Source organism: Pinus tabuliformis, chromosome 7, assembly GCF_031772625.1.
Source record: "Pinus tabuliformis cultivar Carrire ecotype Pingquan chromosome 7, CPIR1, whole genome shotgun sequence".
In the NCBI taxonomy this organism is placed as follows: Eukaryota; Viridiplantae; Streptophyta; class Pinopsida; order Pinales; family Pinaceae; genus Pinus; species Pinus tabuliformis.
The window spans coordinates 2022876476-2022890924 of record NC_142293.1 but is presented as its reverse complement, the minus strand read 5'-3'; the positions used below and the strand labels follow the sequence as shown (position 1 = coordinate 2022890924).

Genomic DNA, 14449 nt, shown 5'->3' with positions numbered 1-14449 from the left:
ACCAGCAGCAGCACGGATGCAGAGAGAGCTGTCGGATTGATGCAACAGTGGCAGTGGCAGAACCATGGGCAGCAGTACACGAGGCAACCGGGCAGAGGATGGTGGGCAAGAAGGCCTAGCATCAGCACAGGTACTGATGCCGGATGATCAGAGTAATACTCAGTGAGGAGTATTGCTAGAGTACAGTCCTCGCTAAGAGGGAGTGTTGATTTTGGGTAGCACCGGATGTGCTCTAGCCACGAAATTTGGCGGAGAAGTTGGGGCACATGAAATCTCCAATACCCAGAAAGGGTTTTGACAAATTTTAAATAGATAAGGAGATATTAAAATAATTAATATTTTTAATGGAGTCCCTAAGTCTAAACTTAGAGAAAATAAAATATTTATGTGTATTAATATGAATCTGTGTTAGAATGGTCCAAAAGACATGGATCAAGCCAGATCTAATCTTAGTCATTGATTAGGGACTTAATCTCGACCGTTGAGATGTCAACAAGAAAAGTATAAGAGGAGGCTTGAGGGTCACTTGGAGGGTACACCAGATGATCAATGATTCTATTCATTAGAGCGGGGTTTGCTAAGAGAGATAGAATCAGTGATCGAGAGAGCAACTGAGGGGCAGTGAGTACATAGAAACAGAGAAGGCAAAGATTGTGTTGGGAGAGCAGCACAACAGCCAAGGATGGTGACGCAGAGTCAGCAAGGGCTCACGCAGGGCCATGCAGAGGTAGCCAAGTGTTGCACAGAGCACTAGAGGGGCTAGCGTAGCTGATGAAGAGGTTCCCAGAGCTGACGCAGGGCCTCATGGGGTTGACGTAGGCCTAGAAAGGCTGACGCAAGGCTAGCGTGAGACAGAGAGGGGCTGACGTAGTCTAGTTTGGGCAGACGCTGGGGTTTTAGAGCAGTTTTGTGCTGAGGAGCTGCCAGAAGGGTGTTCCGGGGTATAAGCCAAGAGATTTCTCTCAAACTGAGGTATAGCTGCTAAGGAAATTCTTTGTTGGGTAGGCCAGTTTCGGCACCCAGATTGTACTTTGATATTGCTTAATAAGAAAACCCTCAGATAGCTGCACCGGTTTTCCTGCGTTGGGTTTTTCCGAGGACGTGTCCAAAAATAATGGTGTCATGTGGTGTGTTTGTTCTTGTTTCTTTTAGTTGCTGATCTGTAATATGTTGAGCATGCATTGGTGTTTATTTTCAGTATTTACTTTGTAGATAACTTGTTAAAGAAAAATAACAAGTAGGTATGAATAAATCAGAAAAAAGTGCATGAAGGGTTTCTAAACTAAGGAAAATTAGAAACTTCAATAGTAGAGAATGGTATGAGACATTCTCGATCAATTCTTCTTTTTCATGGTTCAGCAGAGCAAAGAAGTACAGGGCACTGATGGCAGAGATAGTACAGTCTCGGAGATGGATCAACGGATGGAGTTATCCCTAGTTGAGAGGGAGTGTTAAAATTGGCAACTAGGGCCAAACTCCATGTGGGTCATCTTATTAATGGTCGCTGATATTTTTCTTGGATCCCTCTCATCGAGAGATTTAGGATTGATCTAAAGATCATCCGATTCCAATAAGTATTCACGGAGTTATGAATTTATTTGTGTTATAAGACAATTCGTTAAGGTCGGCCAGCAACTAAATAACACCCACATGTGCTCAATGTTTTAGTATGAAAGGAGATTACTTGAGAGTCATTTCACACACACTTCTCTCTTGATTCTCTCCACTTGTTTTGGGTTTTCGTGTGAGAGAAATCTAGGAGGAAGTAGCCCTAAGACGCAGGAGGAAAGGAGGCTTAACAATCTGCCCTAGCCGTAGTCCTAAAGAAGCCCTAGACGAGTCCTAAGGAAGCCCTAGTCGCAGTCCTAAGGAAGCCCTAGCTGCAGTCCTAGAATACCCTAGACGCAGTCATCTAAATGAGGTCTGTTCACACTAGGGTAGACCGCATTTCATAAGGGAAATTCTAGGCCAGATTTGAGGACGGTTAGGGACTGATGTGTGCCCTAACCAGTCCCAAAAATTACAACAGTAACGAAGTGACAAACATCAACGTTTGTATGGTGTGTTGGCAGGAAAGGAAGATGGGACAACAAGGTCACATGGTGTTGCAAAGGAAGATGGGACAGCGAGGGCACATGGTGCTGCAAAGGAAAATGGGACAACAAGGTCATATGGTGCAGCAAAGGAAGATGGGACAACAAGGTCACATGGTGCTGCAAACACAAATGGGACAGCAAGCAATCATAGGAGCAGCAGTCACTAACAGTGGGACAACAGTGCTAGGAATGTGACAGCAAGGTGACCCATGAAGTTTGAATGCATGATAGTGCAACAAGATGCATGGGCAGCATGATAGCAATGATGGCATGATAGCAACAATGTTACAATGACAGCATGATAGCAACAATGTTACAATGATGGCATGGTACAACAATGTAACAATGGGTCAGCAGCAAAGGCATGCTAACAATGAAACAACAGGGTGGCAAGCATGGTGCAGCAAGCACATGGGACAGTATGGCAAACATGGTGCATCAATGGCACATGATGCAGTACAACGATGGGTACAGTCATGATTGATGAAGCATGATGAGATGCAGCAACATGGTGCAACACAATGAGGTGCCATATGATGATGAGGAGCAACACAATGATAGGTGCAGCATGGTGATGGAGTAACCTGGGAGAATCAGTTGAAGTAGCATGTCTTCAATTGAGTTCAACTACCTCATGTATCATCTACTTAGAGATGATCTATGCTCTTATTTAGATAAGTCAAAGTGTTGACTTCTGTTGTAAATGTACCATCTCTCTCTCTCTCTCTCTCTGCTGAACTATTGAAGAACATATAAGAAGAATTGATCAAAAGGTTTCCCCACATTAGGGTTTGTCCCCGGCTAGCGCCACATCTTGTGTCCTCTTGTCTTGGCTTGTCTTCTGCGATCTATGTTTATGTTCTATTTATAATTTACTTTAATACTGATGTGATTGCTAAGCTGGAAAATATATTGAGCTAATTGTGAAAATTGAAATAAATTGCTCTAATCTTAGAACGTACCAAAAATTAATACTTGATCTCCTCTTGATGAAGAGCTGCCCACAGTTCTTCCCAATCTGGAAGACTCGCCCTGCCCAATATACTCTGGACAAATGTCTCCCACTCCTCGGAGACTGCGTTAAGTGCAGTCTTCATCAACATCTCCTCATCCGGCGTGGCCCTGATGGAATTTAGCTGGTCCCAGACCTCCTTCAACCGACCGAGGAAGTGATCTATCTGCTCGCCCTTCTGCATCTGGTATGACCGCAACTGATTCTTAAGTAACATCTTTCTCTGCACGGAAGTATGCTAGTACAATTTCTTCAGGGCTTCCCACATCTCATTTGCCATTTCCTTTCGACAATATGTTGGACCACATGATCCTTGACCTCATCAAGGATGATGCACTTCCCCTTGGCCATTGCCTCCTCGTACTTCTCATTTTCAGCCGGGTCAACTACGATCGCTACTACTTTCAAGGCGAAGGCCTTGATGCGATATTTGTCTAGAATGGACAAGATCTTGGCCTTCCAGACCACAAAGTTGGACGCTTCGTCTAGCCTGTCTTGATCTCTTAGCCCATTCACGACCATCTCGTTGCTCTTCTGTCGACTCCTTTGAGTCTCTCTACTTCCCTCCTGGAAGTTCTCAGTTCGACTCCTGCTGAGTCTCTCTATTTCCCGTCTGGAAGTTCTCGGTTCGAATCCTGCTGAGTCTCTCTACTTCCCATCTGGAAGTTCTCTTCTAGACTCCCTCTGAGTCCCGATTTCCCTCTTGGAAATCCTTTTGCCAATGTTAAGTTTCCCCTCTCTGATCATCTGTGCAACTGCAACAATGATACAGATTTTTTGGCTAGAAATCTGCCTCGGCAGCAACTCCCTCTACCCTGGTCTTGCCCTGTTAGGTACTTATTTGACCACAGTACCCCACCAGCTTCGCTCTGCAAACTGTCCACAGCCCCCTATGCCCCAGCGACTTAAGGATTGAGCCTCTTGGCTATGCGCAATCCCGACACCAGCAAACTAGCTCCCTTAGCTCATTGCGTTAGCCCTCCTGGCCTCTGCGTGGCTTTGCATGAGCTTGATTCTACCTTCCTCAGCCTCTGTGCTGGCCTCTCTCTGGCCCAGACTGATGACGCAGTCCCTCTGCGTCACTCCTTGCTCTGTTGCTTTCTGCAAGGATCAACTCTGTCACTCGGGATAGCTGAATCTACTGCAAATGCTCTGCTCAGCTAATGCCTCCAGCGTTCCTATGATCTGCAACCATGCTCTGATACCATGTTGAATTTTCTAAGTCTATTCGTTAGAAAATTAATTTGTATTCTGCTGGTTTATTTCTTTTACTTGTTTAAAATCGAACAAGTTATTTAATACATTTAAATACCGAAATAAACACAATACAGTCACAACGTTTACAGATCAACAATTGAAAGAAAACAAGCACACAAGTGGCACCATTATTTTGGACAAATGTCCCTGGAAAAACCTAATGCGGGAAAACCAATGCAACTATTTTGAGGGTTATATTATTATGCAGTGTTTCTGAGTACAACAGGGTGCCTAACTGGCTCACCCTATAGAGAAAAATACACGGCAACAATACTTCTATATTCGGAAACAGGTATTCAGAAAACTTGTCCCACGAAACCCTCTTCGGCACAACTAAAGCTCAGCGTTAGCCCTTTTGGCCTCTGCGTCAGCCTCCTGCTGACCTGCGTTAGCCCCAGGACCCTCTGTGTCAGCCCTCTGAGGCACTACGCAGCCTTTGGGATCCTCTGCGTCACTCCAACAGCCTTTGCGTGGATGACGCACTCCCTCTGCATCTGCGCTGTCTTTGCTGGGCTCTGTGTAGCTTGGACTGGTTGCTGCTCTCGCTCTCTTTGCTTCTGCGCTGGTCTCCTAACACTGTCTTTGCCTCTCTGCTTCATACTCACTGCCCCTCGTTGTTGATCACTGATTCAATTTTGTTTAGCAACCCTACTCTAGCAAAATGAATGACTGATCACTCTGGTGTCAACTGACCCTCAAGCCTCTTCTTCTACTTTTCTCGTTGGTCCTTCAACGATTGAGATTAAATCTCTAATCAATGGCTAAGATTAGATTGGCTTGATCCATGACTTTTGGAACCTTCTAACCCGATTTTATATTAATACCCATTAATATTTAATTTTACCTAAGTTTAGACTTAGGAACTCCATAAAAAATATTAATTATTTTAATATCTCCTGAACCGGGTACAATCTGTGCAAACCATTCCTGGGTCTTGAAGATCACATGTGCTTTAGCCTCTCCACCAATTTACATGGCTAGAGCACATCCGATGCTACCCCAAATCAACACAATTTAATGTATGGGCCAATGTTATATGAATGAAATGTCCTAGAGATTATTTGTGTCAATAAACTTGCATCATTTGCTTTGAAGTATAAATGCTTGAAGGTCACTTTTCTTTTCCTTCTCTCAACATTGGATGTAGCTGACCTTCCGAGCCTCCTTGATCAAGAAACCAAGTTCTTACTCATCATCATCCTTGACTCCATATCCCCAAGTGAAATAGGCATTGACCCCTCAAAAAGGGTGATCATTTTAACCCTATTTGTACCCTTTTTCCCTTTTCCTAGGTCTAGCCCCATTGGGTCACCTAGAGCATCAATTTCCTGGGAATTGACCCAAAGAAAAAATTTCAATCTCCTACAGGCTACTGCGCTGGTGGGTCCCCTCCCTCTTCTCCAAATTTGAGGCAAGCCACAATTCTAACAGTGGGATCTGCAGGAATCCCATGCCCTAGCTCTAGGATCGAATTTTGCTTAGGCATCCCCAAGGCTAGACCTTAATAGGATCAATTCAACCTTTTGAAGTAAATGCTCTTGTTTGGTCCTTTCCTTTCACCTTGTCCAGGATAGGAACATCATTGGTTGCTACATTCTATCCCCGAACTTGCATTGGGTCTTCTTGGCCCCGTGTGGTCCCACTTCTCATTAAAGATTATTTGTCAAGGACGATTTGGGAATCCAAGTTTCCCAAGGATTATAGGGATTGAGAACCTCGTCTATAAGCCCATTCCTTCTCCCTCAACCCTCCAATGCTACCCCTTACCCCTGGAGGACCAAGTTCGTTGTTTAAAGAGCAAGCAAGCTCCATTCTTCACTCCATCCTTGGGAAAGGGTTTCCAGGGTCACTTTCCACCTATCCATTGACATATACTTTACAAGTGATCCCTACACTACCGGGACTCCTCCCATCGGTGAAAGTCTGTAAAGAGCAAGGAAACTTATCTGTGGTGACAGTGGGCTAAGCCTTCACCTTTGCCCTTAACCTAGCTGTTGCTCTCTCAGGCACCCCTTTTAGGTCCCCTGCTGGTTTGAGTGGTAACAGGCAGTTTGGCCAGACATCAGCAGCGTGATAGGAGATGATGCAGAGACAGAGTGCTATTGCAGGGAGTGCGGCACTAGAACGCATTTCTCGCTAAGAGGGAGTGTTAGTTTTTGTAGCATCAGATGTGTTCTAGCCATGAAATTTGGTGGAGAAGATAGAATTCATGAGATCTCCAAAACCCAGAAATCGTTTGTAAAAGTTCCACCTAGAAATGACTTAATTAGATTATTAACCAGTTTTTAAATATTTCCTAAGTCTAAACTTAGGGAATATGGTTCCAGGTTAATTAATAAGTATTAATTATGTCAATGTGAGAATTATCTAGAAACTCACACAGATCGATCCAGGGATGATCCTAGCCATCGATTATGTTTTAATCTTGGTCATTGGTGCTCCAACGAAGGATTATAAGAGGAGGTTGATGTGGTGATGGAGAGTACACTTGAGCAGTTCAATTTCTTGGCAGATCGATTTCCATAGTAGCAACAGTCAGTTGCCGGAGAGAGCCAGAGATCGAAGCAGTGAGTGAGGGGCAGGGACAGTGATCTGGAGAGGCAGCATCAAGAGGGCTGAGTTATCCCAGTGAGGTAGTGCAGAGCACTGCGTAGTAGCTTCAGAGAGGGCAGTTTGATTAGCTGAAGAGAAAATCGTTCTTCGTTCCAGAGGCTGGGCAAAGGTTCTAGGAGGTCGAAGGACGATTTCCTCAATGGCTGGAGGCAGAATGACTTCATCAGAGACTGGTTGGAGGCTTGACGTCAAGCAAATTGCACAAAGCAGCGCACAGGCTAACGCAGAGGGTCAAAGGGCCGAGTTTTCTAAAGCAGGTTGATTCGTGATTGGTTGTGGAGGAAGGGTAAATTCCCTTCAATAATTTTGCCCAGAATTTCTTGCTGTGGATTGCCAGTTTCAGGCATCCAGATTGTACTCAGATATTCACTGCTGCATAATATTAAAAACCCTCGCTGTTGCACTGGTTTTCCCAAGTTGGGTTTTTCCGGGAACATTTGTCCAAAAATAATTGTCTCAAATTTTATGTGTGCGCTAGTATTTCTTAGTTTCCAACGCATTATTTTTCCACAGTATTTTATTTGTGAAGGTTGCAGTGTATTTATTTCAATATTTGCTGTAGCAGATAAATTGTTAATTAATTAACAATTAGGAGAAATAATATTAGTTGCTACAATAGGGTTCCGGTTTTCGGAATTTTCACTTAATGTTGAATGGTGAGATGTGTTTGATTGGTGCAAATGGCAGAGGAACGTGGCATATCATCATATATTGAACAATGTAGGGTTGTTGGCTAGGTCACTGTCCAAAGTAGGAGAATTTCTTTTCTCTTATGGGGTTACCCACTTTTGCTGGGTAACATGCCCATCCTAGCAGGTTGCATGGACCTTTGCAACCCTGCTAATTGGATTGGTAATAGGTCCTATCCAAATGTGCAGTTTAGTGATATCTAGTTCAATGATAAGAAAGTCTACTTGGAGTTGCTGCCATTGGATGATGATGACAGTGATAATCCTAAGAATTCATTGTTTCCATCTTTGCCAATTGGGCTATTGCCACTCTTATCGTTGTTATTAACTTTCTACTTGACCTTATTATCAATTATAGTCATCCTCATCATGGGCTCTTATTTCAGCAGGCCATTCTCTACTTGACAAATATGAGTGCATTGTCGAAGAGTGGTTTTAGCATGATCAATCCCACCTTTTATCATGAAGGCTCTCTTCATCAGTGGTATGGCTTTTGATGACCCCAGCTCAATATTATGGGGGGTGCGATATAGTAATCTTCTGTGATAATCTATGCGTGTAATGTTGTCTATTTGGCCTCTTTTTCAGCATAATGGGGTTTGTTGAGAATCGAGATATTTTTGCTAATCTTCTCTTGTGTCCACATGCTAGCCCACTTTCTGGGTAGTTGCGGTTCTTAATGAGATACCTGTAGGTTGCGGTGGGCAGTTATGCCATTATTATGCTTTATTATACTTTATTGTAATTTAGGGTAAGTTTGGCCTAGCGTTCCCATTTGAGCTGGTGCCTTAACCCTACTAGGATTCATATATACTATAAATACACCTCATTCCTCATTTATAGAACCATCATATTCATATGCGTTTAGAAGTTTAATCATTGTTTGCCTAAGGGAAATTACATCAATTCACTATACATGTGTTGCACTCTCTTTAATTAATTTTGTGGCATTTCTATTTTCAGCTTTGTTTATTGGATTAGGGTTTGTAGGGGAATTCTAGATACGCTACCTCATTATTTTTAATGCAGTTTGTCACAGGAGCTCCTCTGACTACTTTATTCTGTCCAACTTCAGAAAGTGGAGGTAGCAACTACTAGATGCCACACATTCCTATGCTTATTTATATTATACTGTTCAGTTAACAAGAAAAATGTAAACCCATAATTGGATAAACATTGATGTGCTAAATATTAACCCTCATCCATCAGATTTTTCATGACTTTCATTGTAAATAACAATATTATAATTCTGATCTGTCTAATTAGTGAAGCTACGAAAAAAGGCCAAGTACAAAACCAGGAATAAATGAGTCTTGGTAACTCATTCTCTACTATGTAGGTTGTTTTGATGAACTCAATGACATTTCTTAATTTGACTGACATTATTGCTTAAGAAAAAAATAGTAGCAAATTCAACATGTGAGATAAGAAAATCAAAAGTATCTTTTTGAAGTCTTATTATTTGGGTATTCACACATAAGATTGATGCCACATTCTTCGGAAAAATAAGATTGATACAGCATAGAACTTTGAGTCTGAGTCTAATGTTACCATGGTGGGGTTTAACTTTTTCTCCTTCTTGAATTGAGAGCGTTTTCAAAATGCTCAATAAATGACTAAATAGAGATATGAAGATACTTGGTCGAAATTGATGGGGTTTTGATTTCTGTAGTAGTTACAATATATATGCATAAATCTCTACCTAGTGCATATCATGTTCCCTTCACTTCAATTATAGGAGTCTCCTGAAATACTTGGTTTGGGATTTTGTGTTGTTAATTGTTAAATGTTGATGATTTAATGTTGTGATTTGCTGCTAAAATTTCCTTATGCTCTTGGTGTAGTTTTTCAATTTTAATGCAGAAGTCCTAAACTTATTCTATAGAGTTTACAATTTTCTATCTTGATTTCTGTATGCTCTTCTTATGTATCATAATATACTCGTATATTTTCATCTTGGGCATTTGCAGGCCTGGAATCATGAGTTCTTTTGGGAATGTATGAAACCCGGGGGTGGGAAAGAGCCTAAAGGAGAGATCCTTGAACTTATAAAAAGGGACTTTGGTGCTTATGATGAATTTCTAAAGGAATTCAAGCAAGCATCAGCAACACAATTTGGCTCTGGTTGGGCCTGGCTTGTTTGTAAGTACAGTGTCAAGAGTGTCCAAGTTTCATGGAGTAACATTTTCATATTTTATTAGGTTCTTTCATCTCTCTTGCTGGAAATAGATAGAATTTTTGTACTTTTGACGTGCAGGGATGACATTTTTTGTCATCATTACTGCATTGAGGATGACATTTCTCATAACATTACCTCGTTTCTGTCATTGCAGTAAAAGACAATAAACTTGTAATTGAAAAAACTCCAAATGCTCTGAATCCTCTTATCTGGGGTCATAAGGTGAGTGCTTAATGCTTATAGACATTACCCATTCTATTTTTTTTCTTTTTCTCTGGTTAAGATATTAAATCTTAATTATACCCTCAGTGACATGGGCTACCTGGTACAAATAAGTTACCAAATTCTCTTGAAGATTTCAGAAACTTTGATCATATCATGTTTGTTTCTTTCATTTTTATGTTTTCAAAAATTTTGATCCATTTTGTCATTCTTTTTGAAACATCCTATGTTATTTCTTCAAAGTAGAAGTGAGACATGAGGATTGAAAAGAGGTTACACACAATATGCATAAGAAAACTCAATACACAAGAATATAGGCTTTCAAATATGCAATGCATTGTGTATGAATGATAAAAATTATGTTGATATTTGTAGCTTGGAAAGTTACTTTTGCACAGAATTAAGTGTTTAGGCATGCAAAATTCGCCCAAGATATCCTTAGACACTTGCTTTAGTGTGAGCAAGTTTCATTTGTAACTTAGCCTAAATTAGACTTAGGAAAGCACATAATGATTATGTTGGCTTTACTTAGCCAAAGTAAACTTAGGAAAAGTAAATTATTTATTTTAGTTATTATGTTTTAATCTCAGCCCTTGATTTCAAGTGAGGTGAGACCTAATCTCTGCAATCAATAACTTTGGGTATTAGTATTAGGGATTTAGCTCAATGTAAAGTTATAAAAGCAAGGGTAAGGAGAGGGAGAAGGAAGCATACAACAACACAAGATTGAGAGAGGCATCTTAGTGAGGAGTGTGTGAGGAGTGTGATAATCTAGTGCGCTGGGTCCGAGGAAGGGGGCAGCAAGGAGATCTAGATCAGCCGAGGGGTTGATCAGTTGGATCAGATCTAGTGTTGTACACATATTTCTTCAGTTGGGCCATTATTTGAAGATGAGAGCCCAAGTAGGTTCAAAATAATTTAATGATGAGCTGATTTGATTGTGCAAAATCTGTTGTGTCATTTATTTTGGGATTGGGTCTGAGGAAGGGGGCAGCAAGGAGATCTAGATCAGCCGAGGGGTTGATCAGTTGGATCAGATCTAGTGTTGTACACATATTTCCTCAGTTGGGCCATTATTTGAAGATGAGAGCCCAAGTAGGTTCAAAATAATTTAATGATGAGCTGATTTGATTGTGCAAAATCTGTTGTGTCATTTCTTTTGGGATTGAGATTGGTATTGTCAGGCCAGGATGGTAACTCCCGAATATGTTACATTCTATTACGATGAATTCCATTATATACAATTAGAATGGTGACCTTTGGGATTCAAATTCCAAGGTCTTTTCCTATTCTAACTTATGGAATTTCTCTATTTAGATATTTATATAATTTTGCCCAATCCCAGAGGATAAGGTGTCTAACATTCCCCCTCTTAATCGGAAGGGGTGTTTGTGAGTCCAATCGTCATTCTGAATCTCTCAAAATTTTCTCTTCGAAGCGCTTTGGTGAAGATGTCTGCAATTTGCTCATTTGTGGAACAATGTCATAGGTGAATAGTCTTGGCCTCTACATGATGTTGAATGAAATGATACTTTGTATTAATATGTTTGGTTTGATCATGGAATTTTGGATTCTTGGCCAATTTAATTGCAACAAAAGTATCGATAATCGGAAGAGGATCAGAGTTCACTTGTTTCTCTTGCAAATCTTCGGTAATTTTCCTAAGTCACACAATCTCCTTGGTTGCTTCTGTAACTGCCACATATTCTGCCTCTATTGTGGAATCTGTTGGAACTAACTTTTTGCGTGACCTCCAGGAGACAACTCTTGATCCAAGACTCAGAACATAACCTGAAGTAGATACTCCATTTTTCTTATCTCCATTTGTTAATTTTAGGTATGGTCTATGCTTAGAGCAATTTATTTCAATTTTCACAGTTAGCTCAAATATATTTTCCAGATTAGCAATCACATCAGCATTAAAGTAAACTGCAGATAGAACATAAACATAAATTGCAGAAGATAAGCCAAGACAAGAGGACACAAGATGTGGCGCTAGCCAGGGATAAACGCCAATGTGGGGAAACCCTTAATCAATTCTTCTTATATGTTCTTCAACAGTTCAACAGAGAGAGAGATAATACGTTTACAACAGAAGTCAACACTTTGACTTATCTAGATAAGAGCATAGGTCATCTCTAAGAAGATGATACATGAGATCAGTTGAAGACATGCTGCTTCAACTGATTCTCCAAGGTGACTCCTTCACCTATCGTTGTGCTGCATTTCGTCATCATGCTGCACCTCACTGCGCTACACCATGCTGCACCCATCATCACTATGCTGCATCTCATCACACTTCATTAATCATGACTGTACCCATCACTATACTACATTATGTGCCATTGCTACACCATGTTGCCGTACTAACCTATGCTCTGGTTGCACCTTGCTTGCTTGTTGTCCCTTGCTTGCTTGTTGTCCCTAGCATGCTTGTTGTCCTTAGCATGCTTGCTGTTGCATGCTAGCTGTCCCTTGCATGCTAACTGTAACATTGCATGCTTGGTGTATTTGCTGCTAAGTACCATACAACTGTCCCAATGTTAGTTCGCTGTCCCTTGCATGCTTCTCTCCTTCGGAGATAGATGCTCCGATAGTTCCTGATAGTTCTGGTAGTTCCGGCTGTTCATGGCAGTTCTGGCAAGTTCCCGACAGTTCTTGTTGTTCCCGGCAGTTCACGGCAATTCCGGTAGTTCTGACAGTTCCCGAAAGTTCCCGACATTTCTGACAGTTCCCGACAGTTCCTAGTAGCTCTCGGCTGTTCCTAGCAGTTCCCGGCTGTTCCTGGTTTTCGGCAGTTTCGACAGTTCCCGGCAATTCCTAGCAGTTCCGGTTGTGCTGTCTGTTTCGATAGTTCCTGCTGTTCCCAACAGTTCCGAAAATTCCTGCAGTTCCCGACAGTTCTGGCATTTCCCGGCAGTTCCTGACAGTTTTGGCATTTCCCGGCAGTTTCGGCTATTCTGGCATTTCCCGACAGTTTCTACAGATTTGGTAGTTCCAACAGTTCTCGACAGATCCCAACAGTTCTCTGCTGTTTCAGCTGTTTTGGTTGTTCCGGCTGTTCCAGTTGTTCCGGCAGTTCCTGGCAGTTCCGGCAGTTCCCGGCAGATCCCTGCAGTTCCGACAGTTCCGGCTGTTCTGGCAGTTCCGATTGTTCCGGCAGTTCGGCAGTTCCCAACAGTTCCTAGTAGTTCCTGGCTGTTCCAGCTGTTCCAGTTGTTCCAGTAGTTCCGGCTATTCCCTGTAGTTTCGGCAGTTCCCGGCAGTTCCGGTTGTTCCCAGCAGTTCTTGCAGTTCCGGAAGTTCCTGGCTGTTCCCTGAAGTTCCAGTAGTTCCCGGCAGTTTCCTCTGTTCACGGCAGTTGCCGGCAGTTCCTGTCAGTTCCGGTAGTTCCCGACAGTTCTCGAAAAGCTGGAACTATTGCAAAGTGGAACTGCCGAAAAAACCGGAATTGACAGAAAGCCGAAATTGCCGGAAAAGCTGGAAAAGCTGGAACTGCCGGAAATGCAGGAAGTACAAGAAATGCCGAAACTACCGAAAATGCCAGAAATGCTGGAAAAGCCGAAACTACCATAAAAGCCGAAACTGCGGGAAAAGCTAGAACTGCTGGAAAAGTCGGAATTGCCAGAAAAGTCGGAAAAGCCAGAAAATCCAAAAATGCCGAAAAAGTCGGAAATGCTGGAAAAGCCGGAACTGCTAGAAAAGCCAAAAAAGCCGAAAAATATGGAACAGCTGGAAAATTCGGAATTGCCAGAAAAGCTGGAACTACCGGGACTGTTGGGACTGCCGGAACTGCCATGAACAACTAGAACTGTCGGGAACAGCCGGGAACTACCGAAACAGCCGGAGCATCTGTCCCCGAAGGAGAGCAGCATGCAAGGGACAGCTAACTAACATTGGGACAGTTGTATGGTACTTAGTAGCGAATACACCAAGCATGCAATGTTACAACTAGCATGCAAGGGACAACTAGCATGCTAAGGACAACAAGCATGCTAGGGACAACAAGCAAACAAGATGCAACCAACACATTGGTCAGTATGGCAACATGGTGCAGCAATGGCACATAATGCAGTACAGTGATGTGCACAATCATGATTAATGAAGCATGATGAGATGTAGCGTAGTGATGATGGGTGCAGCATGATGACGAAATGCAACACAACAATAAGTGAAGGAGTCACCTTGGAGAATCAGTTGAAGCAACATGTCTTCAACTGTTCTCATGTATCATCTTCTTAGGAATGATCTATGCTCTTATCCAGAAAAGCCGGAAAAGCCAGAACTGCTGGAAAAGCTGGAAAATCCGGAAAAGCCGAAACTGCCGGAAAAGCCAGAAAAGTCAGAACTACAGGAAATGCTGGAACTGCTAGAAATGCCG

At 42.2% G+C, this 14449-nt stretch overlaps 1 protein-coding gene across 8 annotated transcripts in view; it reads left to right on the top strand.

Annotated features, from left to right (window-relative positions):
- Positions 1-14449, top strand: part of LOC149256596 (superoxide dismutase [Fe], chloroplastic-like) — a 156818-nt gene that overhangs the window by 107835 nt on the left and 34534 nt on the right. For all 8 annotated transcript variants that reach the window (XM_089460794.1, XM_089460792.1, XM_089460791.1 and 5 more), the window contains 2 exons: positions 9638-9809; positions 10001-10068. In XM_089460794.1, coding sequence (XP_089316920.1) covers positions 9638-9809; positions 10001-10068 — 240 coding nt within the window. The remainder of the gene's footprint in view (positions 1-9637; positions 9810-10000; positions 10069-14449) is intronic.